This window comes from Sparus aurata, chromosome 2 (assembly GCF_900880675.1).
Source record: "Sparus aurata chromosome 2, fSpaAur1.1, whole genome shotgun sequence".
Classification (NCBI taxonomy): Eukaryota; Metazoa; Chordata; class Actinopteri; order Spariformes; family Sparidae; genus Sparus; species Sparus aurata.
The window spans coordinates 5228824-5255381 of record NC_044188.1 but is presented as its reverse complement, the minus strand read 5'-3'; the positions used below and the strand labels follow the sequence as shown (position 1 = coordinate 5255381).

At 41.8% G+C, this 26558-nt stretch overlaps 2 protein-coding genes across 5 annotated transcripts; both read right to left on the bottom strand.

The window, feature by feature from the left end:
* Nucleotides 1-1640: 1640 nt before the first annotated feature.
* Nucleotides 1641-12313, bottom strand: treh (trehalase (brush-border membrane glycoprotein)). Its single transcript, XM_030408788.1, has 15 exons — nt 12122-12313; nt 11432-11532; nt 11184-11331; nt 11011-11098; nt 9978-10078; nt 9723-9815; nt 9401-9517; nt 8860-8982; nt 7420-7469; nt 6640-6840; nt 6318-6535; nt 5085-5196; nt 2957-3069; nt 2809-2862; nt 1641-2434 (listed from the first exon to the last, which is right to left on the bottom strand). The coding sequence occupies exons 1-15, from the start codon at nt 12202-12204 to the stop codon at nt 2297-2299; spliced, it is 1740 nt and encodes a 579-aa protein (XP_030264648.1). The 5' UTR covers nt 12205-12313; the 3' UTR covers nt 1641-2296.
* Nucleotides 12314-12381: 68 nt separating this feature from the next.
* On the bottom strand, nt 12382-24212 carry ddx6 (DEAD (Asp-Glu-Ala-Asp) box helicase 6). Of its 4 annotated transcripts, none has more exons than XM_030408812.1 (14): nt 24100-24212; nt 22595-23239; nt 22412-22475; nt 21491-21595; nt 20254-20383; nt 19663-19809; nt 18878-18972; nt 18640-18762; nt 18410-18538; nt 18109-18225; nt 17491-17554; nt 16241-16342; nt 15940-16119; nt 12382-15656 (listed from the first exon to the last, which is right to left on the bottom strand). In XM_030408812.1, the coding sequence occupies exons 2-13, from the start codon at nt 22792-22794 to the stop codon at nt 15944-15946; spliced, it is 1452 nt and encodes a 483-aa protein (XP_030264672.1). In that variant the 5' UTR covers nt 22795-23239; nt 24100-24212; the 3' UTR covers nt 12382-15656; nt 15940-15943. The 4 variants fall into 4 exon arrangements, with proteins under 4 accessions (XP_030264672.1, XP_030264660.1, XP_030264669.1 ...); XM_030408800.1 differs by having other exon boundaries at nt 24020-24165; XM_030408809.1 differs by having other exon boundaries at nt 24029-24125.
* Between the last annotated feature and the right edge of the window lie 2346 nt (nt 24213-26558).

Below are 26558 nucleotides of genomic sequence, written 5' to 3'. Positions count from 1 at the left end.
CAGAGCCATTTAAAAGGGTAACATTTTCAACCCAGACTCATTTTTCCATGTTTTTGTGGGACTAAAGGGGACAACAATAGTTTTTAACTGGTCCAGCGCTGAAGGAGACTCCTGCAGCGGCAGCTGCAGAACAGGCTGTAATGTCCCTGTAAATCCCTGCTGGCAACCGTTCACAGTCGAAGTATGTACACTTAAAGTACTTTCCACTGTTTCTGAAAACGTCGTGTACAGGACCCCTGCAGAGGCGGACCCTTTTGTTCATGAATAAAATCCTTTTTTTTTGTTCAAAACCAGAAACAACTGCGTGCCAAAGCCACCAGACTCCATTTGCAGTCAGTTCAAAACACAGAAAAAAACTAAATAAACCTCATAAAACCCCTCTCTTTTCCACTTTTCTAACAACAAAGTCGGATAGACTTGAAGTGGAACTCTCGCCAAAATGCAACCTAGGCTTTTTTTGTGAATGTACCCGAGTCAAACCTTCGTATGAAAGCATAATTACGACGAAAGAGGCACTTTTAAGATTTACCGTAATTTCGTTTTCAGGTCAAACTCATTTTCAATGGCAGTGCTTGGGGCAAATTAGCAATAGCATCAAAATGGCTATTTTTAAAACAGTAAGAAGTCTCGACACAACATGAAACTTTGCTCGTAGTATCACCAGGGTCTCTACACGTGAACGCGAGCATTGAGAACATTGTTTGTGTACACAGAGTTTACTAAAAAGAAAGTTTTTGAACAACTCACGTTAGCAGTAGCTTGTTCCGCTCGTCGCCGTCCTGCCAGCCGAGAAGTATCAACTTCAGAATGTGACGTAACCTGGAGGACAGTTAAGGTGGAACGCTACTGTCTTCCAGCAACAACTATCCACGTGATATCTCATGTTACTTTTCCAGCTTTTTATTTTAGTATTGTTTCTTATACGAGGCTCCTTTTTTAACTTCAAGGTCAGTATTGTTTTTCACTAACGACAAAACAACAAATTATCCGTGTATTTATACGGAACTACGCTTTAGGAGCGTTCCACCTTAACTCTCCTCCAGGTTACGTCACATTCTGAGATCGATACTTCTCCACTGGCAGGACGGCGCGAGCAGAGGAAACATCTGCTTACGTGAGTTGTTCAAAAACCTTCTTTTTAGTAAACTCTGTGTACACAAACAATGTTCTCAATGCTCGTGTTCATGTGTAGAGACCCTGGTGATACTACGAGCAAAGTTTCATGTTGTGTCGAGCCTTCTTAGTGTTTTAGAAATACATTTTGATGCCATCGTAAAAGTGCCCGTAGCACTCCCACTGAAAATGAGTTTGACTCGAAAACAAAAATAGGGCCAATCTTAAAAGTGCCTCTTTCGTCGTAATTATGCTTTCACACGAAGGTTTGACTCATATTCAGTCACAAATAAAGCCTCGGTTGCTTTTAGGCGAGAGTTTCACTTTAAGTTACTGCAAATATTATCTGCTGCTGCTCTGTAACATTAAAATCATCATCTTGGAGAAAACAAGGGGGGCTACAGCTGTACTATGGCGTGTTATCTATAACGTTGAATGTAATGAGGTGAAATCATGGCGAGTAATGAATTTAAATGTCTGATGACAGTCTATGACCCAAACATTACTCAATAAATGAACTGACTGAGTGCAGGAAGTCATCACTTTATTTAACATATGATACGAAACCAGCATCGTCACCCAGCGTCCTCCGGTTGACACGTACAGATTAAATAAATGCCTTCACTTCACATTTTATTTCTCACATGAGCTCGCTTTGTTTACATTCCGGCTTGCGTGCAAACAGGCGGCCTCAGAGGGAGCTAAGCTACAGTTCAGCTGCAAACCCCATAATTGAATTAGGTGGATAACCGTCTGTGATGTCAGTTCAATATCTGGGACAAGTTAATGTTTGTGATCCGAGCGGCACGGAGCGGCAAACAGCCTGCATTGCTGGAGTGAGTCCAGAGGAGCCTATATGAATACGATCTGCATCTCCTGATATCACCAGAGACCGTCCACCTCTGAGGATAAACACTGAAATATTCATAGAGGGGATTTTTTTTTTTTTGGTTATGATGAATCACATCCTGTTACTCCTCCAATTTAGAGTGATCCTGATCGTGTAGCGATTTAGAAAAATATCAGATCTGGTTAAAATATGCGCAATTTCGTCTCATTTTTAATGTCGGTGTGTGTTCGTCGGCCTGTCAGTCAGTCAGCGGGTTCCAGAGTGAGTTAGCGCAAGGGAAACCAGGAATAATACAACCCAACCTCCAGTCAGGCTCCTTTTGTCACCTCTGATTCACTGGAGCATGAGAGTGGCAGAGATGACCAGAGGCAGGAGGAGGCCGGTAGACAGATGTCCGCTTCCTGAGGTGAGAGTCGCCCCATACTGGTCCAGGAGCTGCAGGGCCACACCGTTGGTCCAACCGAAACCAAGCTACGGGGCGACACGGTGCAAAACAGCAGAGCGTGAGGGATGTTTTTTATTTTTATTAAGCATTCAGGAAAGCAGCAAAGACGTGGTGATAAAACATGACAAAGAAAAACATGAAACAATTAATTTATGCAGATGAAAAGTAGATGACAACAAAACCCAACAAGGTAGAAAATTGCACAAAAAAGAAGATGGATAACAACAAAGATGTGAGGAGCAGTGTGAGGATACTGCATGTGTGTGTGTGTGTGAGTATGCAAATGTGATAAAGCTAAGAAGCAGAAGAAGAAGAAGCAGACGGGGCCCAGCATGAAATCAGAGAGACGCGTGTGACTATAAGCATATTAGTTTTACCATCAACACATGAAAGGAAATACCTGAACTTCGTATTCTCCTCCGCCGCCAGGTTTGCCATCTCCGTTCACATCGTACTGTCAGGGAGGAGGGAAAAGTACACGTTCTGAGCCAGCTGTGTTATCACTGAGCAACACCAGGCGGGAAACGCCGAGACTTTAGAAGACTCACCTTTTCAAACATGGCTTCATACTTCCCGTACGCCAACCAGTTGGTCCTGATCCAACGCTGGGCCAAGTCGAGCGCTAGCTGTTTAGCGTCCTCTGAAGGCAGCTTGGATAAACCTGGAGATACGAGAAGATTTGAATCATTACACAAACCAACGAATCTCTTTTTTTTTTAACATTAGGCTGCTCGTAAATCTGAATAATCTGAGGTAGGTTACATGTTTTGATTGTGTTGGCTCTGTGCTCGGGTAGATCGGATTTTAATTAAACAATGACTGAGTTTTAACTGCTGCTGACTCTCAGCCTTCAGTAAATGTGATGAAATCCCCTTTCAGTTGGAGCTGCTAGTTATATACACTGTCTGGCCAAAAAAGGTAAGGTTTAGAGGTAGGCAAGAGCCTCCTATTGGATCATTACTGCGTGGGCGATTATCTTTCAGCTGGCAACAACTTATTTAACCCCAACTGATGCAATGAGTAGCTTCTCGTTTCTTAAACAACCATGTCAAAAGACACTTCCCGTGGTCGTGGAAAAGATGTTATTCTGTTGGAAGAGGGTCAAATCATTGGCATGCATCAAGCAGAGAAAACATCTAAGGAGGTTGCAGAAACTACTAAAATTGGGTTTAGAACTGTAAATTGGAAGAGTAGTGGGAAACCATCGTGTTCGAGGAAGAAATGTGGTCGGAAAAAAATCCTGATTGATCGTGATCGGCAGTCACTTAAACGTTTCTCCACGGACGAAAGGTCTACGATTTGAATGAAATCAAATTGTAGACAGACAACTGTAGAACTCAGGGCTACATTTAATAGTGAAAGTAACAGCATTTCCACACGCACAATGTGAAGGAAACTCAAGGTATTGGGTCTGAACAGCTGTGTAGCCTTAAGAAAACCGCTGATCAGAAAAATATAACGGTGAGTTTCATTTGGCGACAGGCGACCAAATGAAACTCACCGTTATATTGAGTAAACTTTGGACACTGTTTGAAGCGGTTTGGATGATGTAGATACACAACTAAACAAAATATATAATGAAGGTCTGGTAGTTTTAGACATTTTGACACAGAAATGTGATATATCTTTAACTGTTGATGCATTTCTTCGTCTTTTCAGCACCCTCCTAATACTGTTTGTTGTTGCAGTGTGGGAGGGTTGTTGGTGGCCAGGCTACTTATCATTTGACTCTGCAATTGGAAAAAAAGTCCCCATGGTTCCCCAAGTTTGAGGAAAATTCAGCAGGACAGTGATCTTAATCATACAGACTCGGCAACGAAGGAGTTTGTAGGGCAGGAAATCAGTCGCTCTCTGATCAGGCGTCACACACTTTCCAAAGACCTGACTGAAAGGAGAAAATCCTTCGAAATAAGCAGGAAGTGAAGCTGGCGTCGGTACGACTCTGGCAGATCATCACCGGGGCAGATGCCAAACGTCTGCTGAAGTCTGTGGGTGGTTAGTTTGAAGTCGCATAATAATTACGATGAACTTTATGTAACTATACCAATTACTTTCTGACCCCTTTAACCTTTAGATGCATCCTGGGGAGTTTTTCAGGTTGCACCGTGTTGACGGGTGATGTGATAGATATTCCTGTCAGTGGTTTCACACTCTCTTCCACTGATGGACAAGAACACAGGCGATGCTGACAGGAGAGGAATGCAGCGATGTGCCAGCAAAGGCAGAGAAGAAGAACTGCGAGCAAACGTGGATGATGACAACAGCAGTTTAACGCTTTTATCTCTGCAAATGTTAACGGAGGGAAGGGAAATACATTCGCTGTGTTTGTGTGTCCTCGAGGATACACAGGGCTTTTTTTTTTTTTAAGGTGAGAACTTTTGATTGTTTTCAAGGAAACTCCACAGGGCACCTTTAACGGTGTGGATGTAAACAGCCTCAAATTAAACCTGAAGGTCATTTTTAAACCTGCTTTGTTTTGTTTGAAAATCCATGCAGTGAGTGCTCCAGCAAACAAACAAAAGAAAGAAAGAGAGAGAGCACCGGCTGACTAATCCTGTGCTTTTAAAAGGACACGGTTATGCAAAGACAACAGAGCACCACGCTGAACGATTGGGAACGATCAGTCAAGGGGTTCAGGAAATTCTCATGATGGCAGATCAATGCATCGCCACCTACCACTGATGAGCATGTGTTGCAGAGGAGGCCACGCGTTGGGATAATCCCACTGCTGCCCGGAGTCTGTCAGCGACGTCGGGACTCCGTTGGGGAACTGGAGGGCACCACTCTTCTGCACAGACATGACGAGCAAGAGCGACCGTTACGAGCATGCATGTTTGAAACCGGTGTAGTGTGTGTCTGCCATCTGCTGGAGCACACGAGCACAGTTCATAGAGCACATCACATCCTCGCGGGCGGGGTTGTTTCTCCTCTTTAAAGAAATGTCAGGGAGCAATTCAGCAAATAATCAGAGTCAAACTGAAATCACATTTTATTCATCCTGCTTTGTAGTTAAAAAATAACGTCAAAGGTTTTTTTTTATTTATGTTTGTGTTGTTGATAAAATGAGAAGAGAACATTTCTTCAATCAGAATCAGAAATGCTCATTTTTCACGGGCAAAAAGCTTAAACGCAGCGCTCAGGCCATTATAAGTGAAGATCATCAAAACTAACTTGATCAATTTTACCAGATCTAACAGTTGTATTTGGCCCCCAGTGGGCTGATTTAGCAAGTTTTGTCTTAAAGCTTTTGAGGTGTTGTTTATACAATACCTGCTCTTGCCTTTTCATTATTTTTCTACTAAAGCATGGTCATAATAATGTCGTAGAATTGAAAAGCTGTTTTCTCGGGGTAGGACACTCAAAGCCCCACGCCAGATTTGTGCACAGGCTGTTTCACAGACCAAAGGGAAAACGCTGCATGTATCCTGCGGCAGGACCAAAACACTGCTGGACTCTAAAAGTGACACGACTGTCAGAGGGAAGCTGCGACAGAAGCAGACGAGTCACACTGGGGGAGAAAATCCTCTGTGCTCATTCAGCCTCGCCTGGATGAATACAGGTTAAAGGGTTATTTCACACAAACGGCATCAACACAGAAAAAACACACAGTGGTCACTTTAATACGCCTGTCGTGGTCCATTCTTTCACACAGTCATCAATTCAGTTATCTGTGTTAACATAACAGATTGCATTTTATTCTAGTATTTATGGTTTTTAGATATTCTGCTGTAACGTGAAGGGTAATTGGTAATTTGGATGTTTTGGATTTTTTTAATCGAACTACTACATATCTAAAAATAGGTCCCTGTTGACAGAGTGCTCAGGGGCAGTTGAATACACAAATTCAAATGTTGTCTTTCACATTTATTTGTCAATTCAGACCATAAAGAAGCCAGAACGTCCACCAACCTTCAGATACTGCACTGCTTTCTCTCCCATCTCCGGCCGAGAATAGCACTGCGCCCAAACGGGTGCCAGGTTAGAGGGGTAAAACTCAAAGTGTTTGGACTGCGTCACCAGGTTGTAGTCGAACCAAGCTCCCCTCTCAGCATCCCACAGCACAGACTCTATCGCCTGCAGTCTGCGGGCCGCAGCCTGGTCATACCGTGCAGCTGAGTCACCATCACCTGTCAGGAAGCGGCACATCACGGTTACGTAACACCAGTTAGGAGCTAAAAGCAGCGTGAAGACCAGAGTTGGTGCCAAGGTCAAAGGCTTCTTGTGTACTCACCCAGAATCCTGTGAAATGAAGCGAGAGTCTTCTCGCTGAGGCACAGCAGAGCGTTGAGGTCAGCAGGCAGGATCTGGCTGGTGCGGGTGTCTCTCAGGGTGCCGTTGTTGTGGCCGTCACCATCTATATACCAGCGGGATGTAAAGTCCCAGCCCGACTCTGCTCCCGCCTTCAGATCCATCCACAGCTGCTCTTTACGGTCTGAGGGCAAGGACAAAAAAAAAAACATGGACTCACGAGCAGAGCCACAACAAATGAGTATCTAAAATGTGGTTGTTAGTCATGTTTGCCTTGTTTGCTGGGTTAGAAACAAAGTTAAATATGCAGCCGCCTCTGAATAACATTTTCCTGTTTTTTACATTTTTCAAAAAGCTTAAGAGACAAAACATAAAAATGTCTTTTCCAAGGAGTTAGAAATTACCCAATGACCTGGACTATTTTTTAATAAAAATATATTCCAACATAAAAATGGAGAAACCTTCTGAAGTGAAATAAGTATAATTCAACATTGTCCACAGCTTTCTCTCAAAAGTCAGATTGTTCAGTGGCAACGTGAAAGAATGAATGTGTTCAACATTAAATATTCATTACAACATGGTGCTGAGGTATTTTCAGAGCAAATTTGTTTTGCACAGATGATCCCTGAATCAGGGGGAATGTATTCCACTTTCTACTTAGGAGCAATTATAAACTACATTACGTTCCCATTTTTTCTCTCTTGTGCATGAAATGACGACAGCAGGGAAATATTCCACATGCTCGACACGAACAGACTCCTACCGTCAGTGAGTCCTTCTGCCAATTCCAGATCATCTGTGTAGGATTCAGGCCTAGAAAGACATGATTAGTTCACATGACAACACTCGCATAACTTAAAGGGATTATCCGGTGTAAATTTAATCCATGGTCTAAATCACCGTGAAACTGTTTTACAGTCCCTCTCAAGAGATCAAGTTAGCAGACCGCTAATTTACAGAGTTTTATCAACCTCAGAAACGACCGCACGACAACAATACACTGCAGTAAATGGATCCAAATATAAACCGCCACCAAAAAGCCACAAATAATGCTCAGAACAGCACCAAACTTCAGCAACAGTACAAATAGGGTCTCAGCACATAGTCCAGGGCATCTAACCTCTGCTAGCTTAGCTGGATTTCTACTGAAAAGCTGACTAAATTTACCACTCTTCTGCAGCAGCTTCCTGTTGACGGGAAGTCCCGACGAGTCGATTACCGAGTGCAGTAGAGTTCCGCGGCTCATGGATGAAAATGTATGATTATGACTCCATGGAAAAGCAATCAAAGTTCATATGTTTCTTACCTGCCAGTTTATAACAGTTATTATCGAGAGCGGACAGGAAAAAGAACGGAATTGAGCATTTCTAACCGCACTCGGTAATTGTCGCGTCGGGACTTCCCCGACCCGGAAGCTGATGGAGGAGAGTTGAAATCTGTTTTTAGCTTCCCAATAGAAATCCAGCTAAGCTAGCGGAGGTTAGATGCCCCGGACTATGTGCTGAGACCCTATTTGTACTGTTGCTGAAGTTTGGTGCTGTTCTGAGCATTATTTGTGGCTTTTTGGTGGCGGTTTATATTTGGATCCATTTACTGCAGTGTATTGTTGTCGTGCGGTCGTTTCTGAGGTTGATAAAACTCTGTAAATTAGCGGCCTGCTAACTTGATCTCTCGAGAGGGAGTCTAACACAGTTTCACGGTGATTTAGACCGTGGATTAAATTTACACCGGAATATCCCTTTAAAGGGACAATTCACCTAAAAAATCAAAAAGGCACATTCGTCCTGTAGAGTTTAGAAATCATTTTATTTCTACTAGACTACACTATACCACTGTGCAGAAGGACACGTGCATCTGCTTCATGGACAAGAGGCTCTCGTTCGTGGCAGTGTGGGATGTCAACATTAATGCTCAACTGAGCTGTAACGTTAGTTTAGTTAGCTAGCTTCTTGTCTGTGAGTTAATGTACACTTCCTTTTGCACAGTTATACAGAGAGAAAATAGTTCCTACATGAAACTGCTTCACAACAAGGTCTGTGGATTATCTTGAGTAATCATATCATGATTTCTGGAAAGAGACATGATGTTGAGTTGTTCAAATTCTCATTATTATTATTATTTGAACTACAGGTAAGAGGACAAATTGCCCCTTGTTCAATTAATAATTTGTTTTGTTTTATTTCACTAGATGTCTCAGACTTACCTGGGTAAGCCCACCTGCACGTCATACCGGTTCAGTACATGTAATGTTTCGTTCAGTCTCACGGCCACGGAGCGGTTCTGCATCCAAAATCGGTACTCCTGCTCCAGACCCGGTAAAGCTGATCTACAACATGCAAAGTCGTACAGACAGCAGGGAGAAATGTTTAATTCAGTCAACCTTTCAGTCCTTAAAGGAACAGTTCACCCAAAAATAAAGTCTCCATCTTCTTCAGTTGTTGAGGAGAATGCTGCAGTGTTTTGTTTTTTTTTGTCGTAAAAGCTTCAGAAATGTTTTGTAAGTTATGAAACTTCATCCGACTTTCAATTGGCCTGTGAGTGGATAACGACTGTTCCTTTAACATTATATGCAAACGTCAGGGTGTCACATTCTAATTAAGCGTGTGAGGGAAAACACCACAGGCTCAGAGGGACACGAGAACCGAGGTTTTGATGTGTAATGTGTTTCTGCTCTGGAGGAGACGCGCAGCGGCTGAAGAATGATAATGTGTCTGGCAGGACATCAGCTCAGGCCTAAATATCACCTGAGGAAATCTTTATCCTTGGTTGCTTGATAGTAGCTCTCCACCATTAGAGTGAGGAATGGAGGCTGACTGCGCCTTTCATAGTAAATCCGCCCACCATTTGGAACGAAGCCATATCTGTAGGAGCGATAGAAAAAAATCTTTTATTCCACAAATCACGAAAACCCCCCCAGGAGCTCCACATCCAAAGTGTTCGAGTTAGATTTCTAAATGACTTATTCAAAATGAGCCGGCTGAACGACCTGCAGCAAGCTGGACGATTTTTTTTTTCTTTTTTCTTTTTTAACTGCTGCGAGAGATGAAAAGGTGCTTTGAGGCTCACCTGTTGACAAGGTAGAGGAAGTTTTGAATCATCCCATAGGCCGTGTCTGTCATCTCTGACAGCAGGAGCCCGTTGATGACCCAGTAGGAGTCCCTGTTGGGCACAGAGCGGCTCGCGTCACTGTCTGCACACGCCACCTAGGTGGGCTCTCAGCAGAGACCCCCGGCTGAGTCTCGCTGTGATCTCCTCTCGCTTAAAACCTCGCTCAACTCTGACACTCAGACAGCTGATGGACAGGCTTCATCACTCACTCACCAATAGTAGAGTTCCCTGAAGCGCCCTCCTGGCACAACAACAGGATGCGGGGTGTATATCTGCGAGTAGAGCTCTGGGTGATCTTTAACACTGGCACGGATCTGCAGGAGAGAATCAGCTTTTGTAAATAAAAAGATAGTTTTAAATTGTAGATGGATCAGAGTCATCTTTTTAATTAATCATTCGGGTCTTGAAAATATCCGAAAATTGTGAATGATGAAGGTAATTTCACCCTCGAGGTTGACATATTAACATTTCTTCTTTGGTCTAACCAACAAGAGAAGCTGAAAACTGAATTTTTTAGCATGTTTGTCTTAAAAGTGTTGCCAACCCAAAACACCAGTACTTGAAGACCAGGGACTGAATAATCAAACATATTTCCCCAGAAGTGCTTAATGTTTCAGCCCCCACATGGCAGTGCCCTCCCCAGCAGGACCAGGAACCTCGACAAGCCACAGTAACTGCTCAGAAATGGCCCGAGGAACATGACAAAGAGCTCAAGGCGTCGACCCGGCCTCCACGTTCCCCAGATCCCAATCCGATGGAGCATCCGTGCGATGAGCCAGAACAAGTCTGACCCATGGAAGCCCCACTGTAGATGCATGAACACAGGACCTCTGGGGTTGTCCCTTGGGTTTCTTACTCTTCCGGGGCGTTGGTGGTGGATCCTTTGAGTCCTGTGGGTTGCGAGGTGGAGCCTTCATGTATTGGACTTCCCCACACAAGCTTAATGGGATTGAGATTTGGGTAATTTGGGGGCTAGGTCGACACTTTCTGCTCTTTGTCGTGTTCCTCGGACCATTCCTAAGAAGTTTTCATGGTCCTGCTTGGAGGAGCGCTGGGCTGCTGCAATCAGGGAGCGCCACTGTCATGATGTGGTGAACTTGGTTTCCAACGGTGTTTGGGTTTTATCCGTATGATTTTAAGACCCACATCACATTAAAGCCAGATGATTGATGTTGAGGACTTCACCCATTAGCCCGTTAAATGTTGAGGCTGATTGATCGTTTGACATTTATTTCATTATCACCACCTTTCTGCCGAGAGACTTCCACAGGTGATGTATCTTTTCAGCCCAGTTACGTAGTTCCTGGTCTGCTATTCCTTCAAGGAACTTTGGCCTGGAAATAAAAATCCAATCTGGTCAACCAAGCACAATAAAAAGATCAGAGTAATGATACAAGCCCTCTAATGACTGGATCTCACTTGTCATGCCAGTCTGGTGGTGTCCACGACTCAAACTCTGTCCCTGGCGCCTCAAAGTACAAACTGAGGAACTCCTGCAGTTTGCCGGGCGGGACAGTCGCGTTTGGATGTTCCTGTGAAAGGTTACGAAAAGCCGACAACACAACGTCTGCAGGGAAAAAAAAGGAGGAAGCAAAAACAATGGAGCCACACACTGGACTCATAAAAAAATCACTAAAAATAAAATGATTTACTGCCTTTTGACTTACCAGGAGTTTCTCTCAGCTTCATGTCAACAAAGAACTTGTCATCGTCGAATAGTTTAGCTTCCTGCACCTGATGCAAGATGGGCCCGCTGCAGTAGATTTCACTGAAATTAAATTTATAGTTGTGAATAATTAAACGGATATCATAAAAGGCTGCGTGTGTATTAATACAACATGTTACAGAGTCCTACAAGGAGGCAATAAAACCATAACACTCACTAAAAATAAGCAGGTGAGGGCAAAGGTCTGCTGACAACTACATACACAGTATTAAGGAGAAAATAAAACACATAAGACATGTATGTTTGCCAGCAGCAGTTGGTGATGGATTCAGTAATGTTTTTAAAAACAGCCCTTCCAGGGTGTTCAGCAGCAGCAGAAAGCAGATTTTATCCTACTAACATTTTGTCAAAACAGCTCAAAGCTGCTTAAACAGAACAGGATGTAGGAAACTCTATAAAACAGGACAGAAAATCATGAGTAATTTATCAAAAAGGAGGCATTAGTTTTAAACTACATATTTACTGCTGGTTGTAAATTGAAATTAAAAAGGTTTAGAGATTCAGTTCTGGCAGAGGTTCCCAGACACGTTTTGATTAAGCGGTCGGTTTCACAGCTGAAAATTAACAACTTTCACTTCCTCTTCTGTACAAAAAATGGTTTAGGAAAAACCCCTTCAGGCACGTTTCTCACCTGTCACATGGTGGGGGAAAAGCACCTTTTACACAGACCAGAAGAGCCGCTGATAAAAAGCAGAACACCACAAAGTTATGCATGTTGAGCTATGAACTGAAGTGACACCAGAGTGAGAGTAAGGCTGTGGTCTGGGAACTGCCTCCAGGTCAGAGTTTATATTAAGACATGACGTCTGAACACAACAGCAGCAACATACTGACACCTAGCTTCCACAGAGCTCAGCAACAGGAGAAGAAAAGCTTCAGACACAAAAAAAATAAATTTCAGTGAGCTTTATTTCAACAAAACTTTCAAAATTGTATCCAATAATATTGATGACATCCTTTTAAACTCAAGACCAGTGTAAAATTAGCTTCACTGAAAATTCTGCCAATTAAATAACGACCAATTTGTTCATCAAATAAAACTTTTTTAAAAAATGAACTCAAGTCTTTAAATTCTTCACTTAAATTTGGAGACTTTTTAAATAATGTGAACTCCACATGAACATCTCATTTGAAAGAAAAATTCCAAATTTAAGGGCAACTTTTTCAAACCTTTTTTTTTTGTACCCGTTACCATCACTTTGGATCTTTAGATCATGTCATCCTGTTTCTTTAACGCCCGAAGGCTCCTCCCCGTGTTTTTTTTTTTTAAACTGATGCATCTGTTTTGAAAGAAATCCATAACGGACTCCTCTCACATCCTCCTCGACAGACAAGCGATAGGACGGCCAAATCGTACACAAAAGCTGTGTTATCATAAATGTGTCAGCGCTATCGAGAGAGGATGGACATGTGCATCAGGGCAGCAACAGCACTAATTAAACCACCCCACAAATTTAAAAATACCTTAAAGAATGAGACAATTTTGTTCAACAAACTATCCAATTAGTGACCCGATCTGGGGCAAGATGCTCTTGTCTCAGTCTTTAAGGTTCTCAATATGGCAGCCACCGGCAGTAAAGCAACATCCCATCAAAACGTAGCAACGCACTCGATCTTGTAGGATCGTCAATTCATCCTTGAAAACTTTCGCTGTGGCGTTTACGGCCAGTGGGCTGACAAGAAGCAGACAGCTGCCATGTGTCTGCACGGTTAGATCCCTGTTCAATCAGCTAATGTTTTATTCAATTTGGATTTTTTTAAACAAATATAACCCTCCCACCCCCCCAAACAATGAGCCAAATTAGATGTGCAAGTATTTAGGGGACAACAACAGAGCTGATTGAACAGGGATCTCAGTCCTAACCAATGAGAAATAAAATGGTCATCTCAAACTGATCAATATCGTCACACAGTTTTCTTTTAAAAAGAGCTTAAATTAAATGTGCAATAATAATAATTCTCATTGATTAGAACAGTCAGAGAGCATCTCACCATAACAAAGGGAACCTTATTTGCATAAAGGTTTGAGCTGAACAAACAAATGTTCAGAAACCTTAATGCGGAACGCGGTTTTTCAAATCGCATAAAAATGCAAAAAAATAAAGCAACTGTAACCCAAACCCCAAATATCAAAGCAATAACGGGCAGAGATAGAAGCCAAAAACTCAGCAGGCTGAGGTGCCACGTTTCTTCTTTTCTTTTTTTAAACAAGCAGTCATTTTGTAATCCTTCATGGCCATTCCCCCTCCAAGCCAATTTTTTTAAATGAATATTCTGCACCACATACACTTCTTTTTCATTTGGGGCGTCATGAGTGTACAAAAAGCAGTGCAGTCAGTGTTATTGCATGAACCCATCTCTGTGTGTTAAGTGCAGCCCAACCTGCTCAGGTTGTTTTAAGTGAAGCATCTTTTATCAGCTGCTCTTAGTGAAGCCAGCCAACTTGCAATGCACAGAGAATGAATTCCTGCTACATTTTAGGTCAGATGGTTAGTTTTGATGCATTCGGCCGACATTCTTCAAAAAAAAAGGGGGGGAAAATAAATCCACAGCTTTCTCCTCAACATTTGTGAACTAATGTAGCTGTGCTTAAAGAGCACGTGGATCAACGTAACAGCTAACCTCCCCCAGCAAAAACAAATCCTCTGCCAATTCAGCTGCACTGCAGCAAGTAGTACTACTACATGATAGAATATTATTTTCTCTTCCGACAACAACACTCACTGTAACTGGAGATCTTTGAGTGCGTCTCAAGAGTCAATTTCACAAGTTAAGGCTGGTGACAACAAAGAATTCATGACTCCAATGCACAAGCTTAACAAAGCCATCTGTCTAGACTGAACACTTGTTAACACTGGTAGCACGAGAACACGGGCAACAATTTAAACAATATCATTTTTAAGTGCAGCTTTGAAGAATTGCACTCGCCATCAAATTTGGAGGGGCTAAAATATTATCAGTGACGAACTCTGCCTCCAAAAACATCCCATGCACAAAGTCATTCAAATGTTTCAGGTTCTAATAAATTCTGCAATTTCTAAAATTATAAATAAATTCACAGGCCAATATTGCAGATCAAACAAACTGGCAATTAAGGAAACAATCTCCAGTGCTAACAAGAGAAGGGGGGGGGAAAGCTTTTCAGTTTGTCAGCCAGCCTTTTGAACTTGTTTAAAACAATCTTAAAATGAAGGTATATACACAAGGTGTAAGGTGCGGCCCACATGTTGGCTGCACGTCTCGCAGAATTAAGTATGGCCATCCATAGGAAAGTGAAACACAGGACATAAAAGGAAAAGAAAAGAAAAAAAAAAGCGTTCCCTACAATTAAACTCCACCGATACAGGAATCCTCATGACTCATGGTGTTGACAGGCTGCTTATTCATTTTTAGTGTTTTGATGCTGAAGACAGAGGAAAGGGTCTGGGTCTTTTAGAAGCACACGCTTCTTTCACAAGCAACTGGACAGTCTGGCTGTCTCTTGGAAAAAATCCAGCATCTCTGTCCATGGATGTCCAAGTTTGTCCTCATTTGTCAGCCAGACAGAAGTGCAGCTCAGCCAGCAACAGGATCATTCAGACCAGCCTCCCCTCTTAATGATCTCCATTCCTTGCAAATGGATGACCAAACCAAAAACAATTATGAATTCACCTACGTGGTCGGACATTAAATTAGTGAGACAAATTTTCAATTAGGTGAACGTGAGTGTGTGTGGTATGAAGTGATCAAGATGGTGGATAATGGCGGGTTATTACTTTAGAACGAGTTGAACTGCTTGTTAAGGCACTTGATACAAATTGGTTAAAACTTCTAAAATAAAAAGGTGAAGAATGGAGGGTGTCATGTAGCGGTCTGTCTGTGCTGGCTTCGTGTCACTGGTGGATATGAATCGTCACGATGTGCATTGATATCTTCTCAACTTGGTCCCATGCTTTCCTCCAGGTGCTTATGTCTTCAGGGTGTGGTGGTGCAGCACAGAGCCCAATGAAAGGGCAAATGAGTTCTTCCAAAAACGCGTCCATCAAAATACACATTCCTTATGGTGGCATCCAAAAACAGGAAGACAGAAACTGTACATTAAAAAAATAAAGAAAAGAAAAAGAAAAAAGAACTCCAAGACAGGGGGGATGAAAAAAGGTACAAAGGGGAAGGGAGGATGGACTGATCTGTGGAGAGAGAAGAGTGAAACTCAATTAGACCAGAATGCTTTCAAGTAAATAACTAAAGTGCCTTTTGCGTTAGGCTAATTTTTATTAGCAATTCCTGCATAATTAAATAACTAAATCATGTGTCCCTTTATAGATCACTTGTAGCCTACAAATAGTCTATGAAAGAGCTAAATTGTATATAATTGATATCCTGATCTGTGTGTGGAAACTGAAAAATAACAAAGTAAAGAAATCATCCTTGATTTCCCTTGAAAAAGTACTTGGATCGCTGTGTACTTACTGGCTCATGGCTTGACTTCTTCACCACTCTCACTGTGGTACTCTGCCACATATAGGCTCTTGTCAATGATGCCAGGGATGGGCTTGATCTCCGTTCCAAGCTGCTCCTCGATCCCTTTCAGGTTGAAGCGGTCATCGTAAGTGATGAGGTTGATGGCGAGCCCCAAGTGTCCAAAACGGCCTGGATTATAAGAACATGGTTGAAAATGATTGTTTTGTCATGACTGTTTTTTGGTCTATAACAAATCTTTGCAAAAAAGATGCTGCACAGCTGAAAAGCAACAATCAATACAGGCTCTTACCAGATCTACCAATGCGATGAAGGTATGTTTCTCCCAGCTTGGGAAAGTCGAAATTGATCACAACATTCACAGCTTGAATGTCAATTCCTCTTGTAAAGAGGTCTAGAGGAAAGAAAGTAAGAATTTAAAAACACAGACCAACACCAAGATGAATGTTAAGTTTCTGAAAAATAAGAACTAGCAGTGCTTTAATCACATCCCAGTGCCTCCAAACTGAATCTCAGCAATGTAAACAGCGGTTCTGTTTGCCTCCATCATAAAAGCAGTAAACGTGGACACACCTGCAGAGCAAGTCTAAACAAGTTGTGTGCATACGTGTCACAAATTTACGAGTCTCACTGTCTTTAAATTCTCACCAACATGTCATTGTAGCAAGAATTCCGTTTACCAAATCCATTGTCAACACTACACTCTAAACAAACCTGTTTTGTGTTATCCTACGGGCAACATGAGCTCACTGTGGTCCGTGTCTCACCTCATTTGGCTTTAATCACCGTGCTCGGGCTGACTAGTGCTATATTGTTCCATGAGCTGGTGTGTAATTCCGGTTTATGGCTATGTGGCAACCAGATCTTGAATAAATCTCTCTACGTGGCCTGAAGCCTGAATAAACATGCCATCCTATGTACACGTCCTCCTACAACCCCTTTGATAGCCCTTTGTCTTTCACCTCTGTGCAGTTTTGTTCATGTAGGCAAATTTGTCAAAGTAAGGAGCAGCCTTTTGATTTACAGAAATCAGGTTCTGTATTTGTAGATGCATTGTGTAGAGTAGAGACAATGACTGGCCACTTGAGGGACACACTCACACAGGGTGAGCTGTACACACTGCTGTGTTGGACACCATGAGCTCAGCTCAAAGCCGAGATTACAACATGTAGCTTTTAAACAAGAACTCAAATTACTGGAAAAAAGGAGCTACAAAAATAAGACACCTCAGGCAACTCTTACATTTTGTGTCCAAGGATCTAGGTCAACTATAATTTGATTGGACATGCCTTGAAAAGTCAGAGGCAAAGAGGGTTGATATTTAAATCATTTACACTATTAGCTCTGTGGTGAGGCTTTAAAATCTCAGCAGTGAGCATTGAAAACCTCCACATGGAAAATATGGCTCAGACTGGGGCAGAGAAAGTCTGTAGTTGATGTGTCATCAGCCTCACAATAGCTTCGGGTTGCAACAAAACAGCTTTTAGAGTATTTCACAATTCTACAATGCAGCAAATGTGCACACCTGTCTCCACCACTTACCAGTGCAGACAAGATTCCTGCAGAGGCCGTTTCTGAAGTCGTGGAACACACGGTTACGATGCTCCTGGAGAGCAGAAAAGCGACGAAAGCGTTGAGGTGTCACATTCACTCACAGGCAGACATCTACTTCACATAAAGACTATATACAGCAAAATGTCAGTTCACCCTGATACGCAGTGGATTTCCAAGGAAGACATTTAAGTTTTTTTCAGAGTGGAAAAACACCATGTAATGTGTATAAGGTTCTTTTGTTCTTGTTCATACCGATACTATAAGTATATGCCGAGCTTCAAAACTAGGCTGTAATGTAAATGTTACACTATTCAAGGTAACCTGTAAAACGTGTTGACAAACAAGGCATCTCTGTGACCGGACAACATGGACAGTTTCTCATCGAGAAAAAAAAAAAAAAACTGGCAGTGGTAGCAACACTCCAGAAATAGAGCACTGGTGTGAACTATAGCAGCAGATCAAGTACAGACACATTCCTTTCTTCACAATGCACTACTTAATGCACAATGATAGTAATAGTAGCTGCTTTTCTGGCATGCATCTATCGCAACCAGTGTATTTTGGTCTTAAAGATGGTATTTCTGGAGGCAGTTCTTTGTAGCTGACCTGTCTCATCTTGGCATGAATGTAGAAACATGAATAACCAAGCTGGGAGATCTTCTTGGCAAGGAGCTCCACTCTCTGAGAGGAGTTGCAGAAGATTATAGACTGGTTTATCTGGAGCTGGGAAAAAAAAAAGAACACAGACAGCAATGAACACTGGTGAAACCAATATTTAAATTGTGACATTTTTGTCCAGTGTAAAAGCATTTGATGATGTCAAATCGGCCTTTTACACGGCTGTTTTCATGACACAACAGAAGTTATTTAAAAACAGTATCATTAAGTGTAGAAAGGCAATACTTACCCTGGAGAACAAGGTGTTAAGGCAATGGACCTTTTGCCTTTCAGTTACATAAGCGTAATACTGAGTCACACCCTTCAGCGTTAGCTCCTCCATCAGGTTGATCTCATAGGGTTTCTGCAAGTGCGCACTCTACAAAAGCAGATGGAAACATGAGCGGTTATAATCAGGTTGTGTTTTTCTTAGCTAATAAATGATTAAACAAGTACTTAAAACAAATGAGAAACATTTACCATAAACTTCTGCACGCTGAGAGGGAAGGTAGCAGAATAAAGCAGGATCTGCCTCTGTTTGGCCAGAAAGCCCAGTATCTCCTCCATCATCACCACAAAGTCCTGAGACAGGAGTTTGTCAGCCTGTCGAGCAGAGGGAGGAGGGGGAGAGACACATTAAGAGCTGCCTCAATCAAATTAAATTCGTTAAACCCAACAATGTGGGTCCAACAGAATGAAAATAATCTATTTAACCTACTTCATCCAGAACGATCATCTGCACTTGATTGACTTTGGCCACTCCTTTTTTGATGAGGTCTAAAATTCTCCCAGGCGTGGCAATGACCACATGAACTGTCAAACAAATCAAACCCTTGGTTGAAAAAATATATATATGAATCTACACCACACAGAATTTGCAGTAAAGGGTTGCAGTGTTATTACTTGAATCATTGCTATCATAATTGGAAACAGCAACCCATGGCTGCAGTATAGAGAGTTGTATCCAGCACTTCAGGAGAAATTATTTGGCAGCAGCACTTAGCCACAGAACATGTGTTTCGACTGGCTGCCATGTTTCAATCATCAACACCACTTGCCTGCCAATAACTTTAGCAGTACAACCACCAGAGGTATAAAAAAAAAAAATAAAAAAAAAAAACTCATCAGGACACATTTCCTGATACGCCATAGAAACAGTGTAGTTAATAATTACAACCTTAACAACATATAGCGCTGTGTTCATGTGATATTGCCATAAAGTTATAAACAGATTGCCTTTTGAAAGAGCAGAGTGCCAATATCCCACCAAAGAGAGCATTATGTAACTCAGATAATGAGAGGGCTCCGAGAACTTTCTGGACTGCAGAGAAAACAAAATGAGCCAAACTGACAGTCGTCATCATCGGTCCCCTTCTTTCTCTCACCTCGCGGCAACTGAGGGTATGAGAAACTAATTATCCTTTTCTAGCATAACTACACTTTGATTCAGGGATATTTTCATGTCAACATTAAAGAGGAACCGTTTAAAACTGTAAGGTTTACCTGTTTCATCAAGTCTCATGATGTCATCACGTAGGTTGGTTCCACCTGTGGTTGCCATGACCTTCACTCCACCCATGTGTTTGCTGACCTGGATACATATTTGGCTTACTTGGAGAGCCAGTTCTCTGGTGGGCACTATGACCAAAGCTGGACAAACAAACATTTTATAAAACTTGAGCCAGCTTTGTCTTGGAAATATAAACAAAGCTTTCCAAAACACCAGTGGATGAGTCACACAAAATGTTAGAGCCTGATTAATGTTGTGCTTTCTTTTATGTATAAACATGCAGTGCAAACAGAAAGTCATTTTACATCTCATCATGTTCAATTACTCCTTTTGTGACACAATGATTCTTAGAATATTTGCCTGTTAATTTTGTCTATTGCCTAAACAATTGATATACCAATTGTTTTAGCTCCAAATACAAGAACCATTGGCTGGGTTTGCACAAAAATGGCTGTGAATGATTTGCAGTGATACATCCAGAGTTTTTATTCCCATCCTCTTGATGAATGACACTGATGGAGATTAAGTGAGAGACAAGCGTGAGAGACAAGCGTGAGAGACGAGCGTGAGGAGAGCGTTCCTACCTTGTATGCAGTCCTTCTTCAGGTCAATACGTTCAAGTAAGGGAATGAGGTAGGCTCCACTCTTTCCCGTGCCGTTCTTGGCTCTTGCCAAGATATCCCTTCCTGACAGTGCAATGGGAATGCTTTCCTCCTGAGAACAGCAGTAACATCAGATTAATACACAATACCACATGTTATGGCTGGGTCAGGCACTTAACTGTGGGAACTCGGTAGGCTAGGCCAGCTCTCTCAAAATGTTTTTACAATTCAGTTGCTTGGTCACATGTAGAGTGACTGGATGGAAAGCAAAATATAATTTTATTTCTTTTAGACCTGCGTCAGCAGCTCGTAAACATCCTTTTCAGACACTTTAATCTGATGATGGCACTAGAGGCAAAGTCTGTTGTCAGTGATTACAATTTTTCCTCTGGGGGCCACAAATGTATGCAATTCATTTCATGGCACTCAAATAGTTGTTGATATATTTCAACAACGCTCAAACTCAAAACCCTACTGTGGTACCAGAGGTAAACTCAAGGATGGTCTAAGTCATTACAACATTTAGTCTAGCAACCATGACTGTCTGTGCATAATTTGGTGCAGTTTCATTACAGAGAATTCATGGACTAAATGAAAACATGGACCATCTGGAAGAATTGTCAGTGGATCACCAAAGTTGCTGTAATTCATCCTCTGGGGTCCATGAATGTCTGTACAAAATTGAAGGTCAATCAACAAATAGTTGTCAAGATATTTCAGTACTTCAGACCGACTTGCCAACAAACACTGCCATGCCAGGCTAAAAATAGTCCGGTGAAAAGGCTCATTTTCTTACTGCATCACCCGAGTGAGTCACAAGCCAAACCACATCTTAAACAAAAACGTTAAGATTAATCTTGAACTAGACGCGGAAACTACAATTCCACCATATGAACTCTGCATTTTATGTTTTAATAACACTTTACAGTCATTTAATGATAAACAGTCAGAGTGTGGCCAGTTTACTGACCGTCCAAAAGGGATTAGACTGCAATTATGCTGATCGTTTAATACAAGTAGTACTTTATATCATTCTGATTTACCAAAGGTGTCAAAGAAAATGTGGTACTTTGTCAAAGTCAATGCAGTGGAATGGCTGCCAATATTTTTAAAATACAACCAACTCTAGAATTATCAAAACAAGCACTTCCTTATTCACAAAGAAACCTTCTTGTATAGCTGGCAGAAGGAGTCAAGTCTGAGTAGTGTCTGAAAGTACCTGAATTGGAGATGGCTTTTCCCAGCCCATCTCGAAGATTCCCATGAGCAGCTCCCTCTTTAGGCAATAATCTTCAAACTCATTGCCTTTAGTTGCAGTCACATCCTGTAATGACCATAAAATAGACAAATTAGCATTTGGTTCAGAAGATGTAAATAAATCATCCATTTGGTCATTAAAACAAATTAAACTGTAGATTAAAAGAATTAGCCAATATCAGAAAAATCAGTTCAAAGTGCCTTTTCCTTTCCAAAATAATTGACAACTGGCTATCAACCATCATCAATTAGAAATAGTGTTTCTGAAATCAAATTCTGTAATATGCACCATTTTATAGCTTTAGTAGAAGCAATGATAACTCCAAATAAAACCATTTAATCAACAACAATGAAGGTGAATTTTGTATTACCAACTTTATATGCTACAGGAGCATTCTTATGGCCATGTATATACGTTATAAAGGACTACATCACAAGTTAAGCATCCAAGATCATAGCACAGAATGCTTTCTTATGCATAACAGTTAATATACAGTTACCATTTGATAGTTAACTATGCATATAGAGCAAGGTATTTTTCTTTTTGATCAAACAAACAAAAGACAAATGTTTTTATCATTCATCGCCTTCATTATGGTAACAGAAAACAGAATGAATTCCTACTCTTCGTATAAAACAGTCCATAACCATAGCTTAGCTGGATTTGCTAGTATTAAGTAAAGGTCAGCAATATGGCAGCAGTCACTGGAGCAACACTGGCTTCACACTGAATAAAATCTTCATGAGCACAGTTTAAGAAAATTCCAGTAACAGTGACATAAAGACCAAATCAGATGTACCAGCAACACTCCTATCCACAGTTTCTACATCCATAGTTTCAGGTTTTTCCTGCACAATAAAAGGAGATCTATCTTGTACCAACCGAAGTTTTCATCCTCATGTCTTTTGGGGGCAATTTTAAATTTTTCTTCCAGTCATCTCCAGGCCTGTGGAGGATAACGTTCTTGTAAGTAACAAGTATGACAAAGCAATAATTTTGCAATATTTAGAAGAGGTCCAAATTCTTTGGATTTCTAAAAAAAATAATAATAATCTAACAACTTACTTGATGACAGCGTTAGTTGTTGGGGCAGGCTGGGAATTACCATTGATTGCTCCTTTTATCTGGTTAAGTTGCTGTTGTTGAGGGCCTCCACCTCCTCCTCCACCACCTGGTGTCCCAGCAGGCTTCACTGAGCCCCTGAGCTGTCCATTCTGGTTTGACAAGCCCAAAATCACTGGGTTCTCTGTCCTGACGGTACTCATCTTTACTTAGCTTGTCTTTTTCTGTTCCAATAGCAATGAAACCTCTAATAGTCTCTTGTGAGTCCCCTCTGCTGGGACCACTTCAAACCTACAGATTGTCTTTCCCTCTTGAGACTTATCCAATAATAATAATATTAATTATCTAAATATAAATTGTTCAAATCTTCTCTCAGCAGGCTCCTCAACAATAGTGTTGATTCTGGGACATAAAGTGCCAAACAAATTCCTCTTATCAATTTTTTTTTTTTTTTTTTTTTTTAGCTTATGAGCATCGATTTCTTCTGGAAATTAGGGCTGATCATAGATATATTCTACCATCGCTATCTGGGAAAAAATATACACCAGGAGGGTTTAGCTAGCAGGTTCAGGTACTGGCCGACTGATTAGCTAGCCATCTTGTGTAGCACAACTGAGCCGCTGCGTCCTTCCACAGTCTTCTCCAACCCTGAAACAAACGAGACACAATGTTAGGAAACAGCATCCCTGAAGGAAAAAACAACATTACAATTAACTGCTTCTGTGTGGCAAAGGGTAACGTTTTGCATTTGGGACGGTAGTGAGACCTACTAAGTCAATATTTAACGAGCTGACAGCAGACAGCTGGCCTAGCGTCAGAAGTTAGCCGACACAGCGGTAGTGGTAATGTTATTTCATGTTAACCCTTGACACCAATACTGTGGAAACGGCTTTGATGCACGGAAAGTCAAGCTCATCAGTGTCTGAACTCTAAAGTTACCTCCGACTGTGATGTCTAGCGGATAAACACTCAAATACCTGACTGCTCAGTGGCATTTTCTCCCCGTTAAATCAAACCAACTAGAAGGGAACTAACCGCTAACCCTTCTGCTAGCCACCGACATCTGGCTAGCTAGCCCATGAAGCTCTAGCGTCATGCTAATGTTGTGCCGTTTCGCCAATCAAACGCCACGATACTTGACTCAAAGAGTGTTGAATCCGGTCGTTGCGTTACAACGGCAGTGGAAATAACGACTGACATATTTCCCAAGCTTACACACAAACCTAGATATCCACAACCAACGATGATTAGCCTGCGCTAGCTCAGTCGGGAGCATCTGCAGCGCTAGGTCAGCTAGGCAGCTCAGACCAACTGGCGAACGATGGCGAAATAACGGTTAACGTTGCCTGTAAAAATCACCACGAAGCAGTTTCACGTCTTGCTAAGAACCGCCTGAAGGATACATCGCGTCGACGTACACGCATTTACCTTGAATACCTGAAATAACCGGATCTGTATGCGGTGTTTGTAAAGGTGTAGCTGACTACGAGAGAGTCTTGTCAACCAACCGTCCAAGATGGCTTCCACTCGTATTTGAACCCGCCCCCCATCCGACTGATCAGCTGATTTCATTTCAAATCAAGGGTTTACCTTCAGGGTGTCCCAAAAAAACTACACCTTCAGAGTATTTTAAGGCTAAACTCATCCACTCCACTGCATCTGTCGAGTCTGAGGCTTTGTTTGGTGTTGTGTCAGTGTTTCTCTGACTCAGGTACATCCATCTACTTTCTTAATAAGAGTGTACAACCATGCTCAGGGTCAAATATGGCTATAATATGTAATATGGCTCAGGAAACATATAATAATATAAAGTCATTGGCTGTCATTACTGCCAATACTCACCCTGAGTGTGTTTCACTTGTATGAAGGGGCCAGCTGTCATCAGAGTACTTCCACATTCACACAACACAAACCCGTGCGTGCCTTTTTTTTTCTTTTTCTTCTCAAATCAAATCAAGTTCGAGTTTAAACACGTGAAGAGTTAAAGGTGATGGAAACATGTCTGTCAGGCCAACAGGAAACTGCCCACATGTGCAGCCCCACCCGACCCCCAAAGTGAGTGAGCCGTGCTATATTTATATTTCTGCTAAGACGTGTTGTTTCTGTCCCTGTCGCCTACAATTTTTTTCTATTATTATTTATTTAAATAATTATTATATCAAGGGATTTAGATTTAGAAGCTCTGCGTTAAGAGTTTTGCTCAAGTTGCTTTCTCCACCCGAGTTTATCCAGCGTACAAACTACCGGAGCCTCTTTTTTCTTTCCACTGCAGCACAAGTATCTCCAGTATATCTTTGTTAAATAATCAATAAACCTTGTCATTGTGGTATAAATATTGCAATCAGAGCACAGAACTGGCACCAGTGGCATAACTGGACCTCACACCAATATGTGCTTACTGACGTCATATTCAGGTGATGTTTGTGAAGGTGTGCAGTTGGTATAAATCAAATAAATCTGAGCGCTTCAGCGTAATTGCTCTCCTGCTTGTCAACATCTGGAACTCGGAACATAAATGCTTTTTTTACTCGTTCACTTTTCTACACTGCTCCTTTTGAGAAACCTTTCATACTGTGAGCTTTTTTCCTAGATTGTGATAATTGTTATACTACATTGTTGTGATTGTTTGGGATTAGAACTTAAGAAGATGGAAATAATCATCAGATAAAACTCAAATCGAATTACAGTGTCTTCATTTAATGTACAGCAAATGACCACCTCTTATTTTAAATGTCACTATTTCAACATCAGTTACTGTATTTCAGATAGGTAAATAATATCAAAGAAAAAGTATTGTCTTAATTCATCGTCTAGAAATATAAACATATATACAAGTGCAGAGTGCAAATACAAGTGCAAATTATATACAGTATAGTTATAGACTGGGACATGAAACAAATCAGGACTATTGGCTCACAAAGTTACTCTGCTGTGTGCACTAGCCGAATGTGGGATCGATGCAGCAATCTAGACTTTATGCTGAACCCCCCATTCTCTCTCAATCCACTCCTCTTCACCCCCCTTCCCCTCTGTCCCCCTTCTCTGCATCCACATCCACAAACTGCCCTGTTTAGATGGATGCAGATGGGTCAGGTGTGCAGTTCATCTACACAGACTGCAGTGCCAGTTCTTCAGCCTCCTTTTAACTTGTACACGATCATAATGGAAGCTATGTTTGCACATCACACACTTGATCATTTTTCCGAACTCTGGCTTTTTTGCATGTGTTACGAGACGCTGGTGGCTTAAGGGCAGGGTCTTGGCTGCGGGTCAGAAGTTCTAGCGAGATACAAGAGAAAGAGCCTCTCTGGTTTTTCATTGCAAAACCAGAGAGGCTAACCTTTGCATTCTTGTGAATGTTGTTGACCTCTTTGGCGTAGCACTCCCTAGCCATTTCCTCCTACAGCTGGAACCTGTACGTTGGTGTCATCGTAATGCACGATTTTATTCAGGGTGGTTTCGGATAAATGGTCACCATTACCTGTACACACACACTATAAAATGTCGTGCTGGTAATCCTGCCTTCCCTGTGAGTGTGCCAGTCTTGGAACTTTGCCTGCTGTTTTGTTTTCGCTTCTAGTCTCTCACACTGGTCAGGGTGGATGTTGCGCTTTACGTTGAGGTAAGCCTCTTCACATTTCTCAGCTATGCCCACTGGGTTCTGCTGTCCGAGTGTGGGGTCGTACATGGCAGAGAGTGGCTCTGGCAACTCCTTTCGGAAGATCCTCTACTAGCTCACACTCCGATGCAGCGTCAGTCTCACTGTCCTCCATGCTGGTTAGAATGGCAGCGTCAGGGGAAATCAAGCGGAGTTCTTGGATGTCTTCATCTGTGAGTTCTAGAGGAAGAGGAAGGGAAAAAAAACGCATTATCTTGGTTTATATTAATAAAGCACCATGAACATGCTATCATTGGTTGTATTTGGTGTTCTGTAGACTAATGGATTATGTGTCAGTACAGCTCTTTT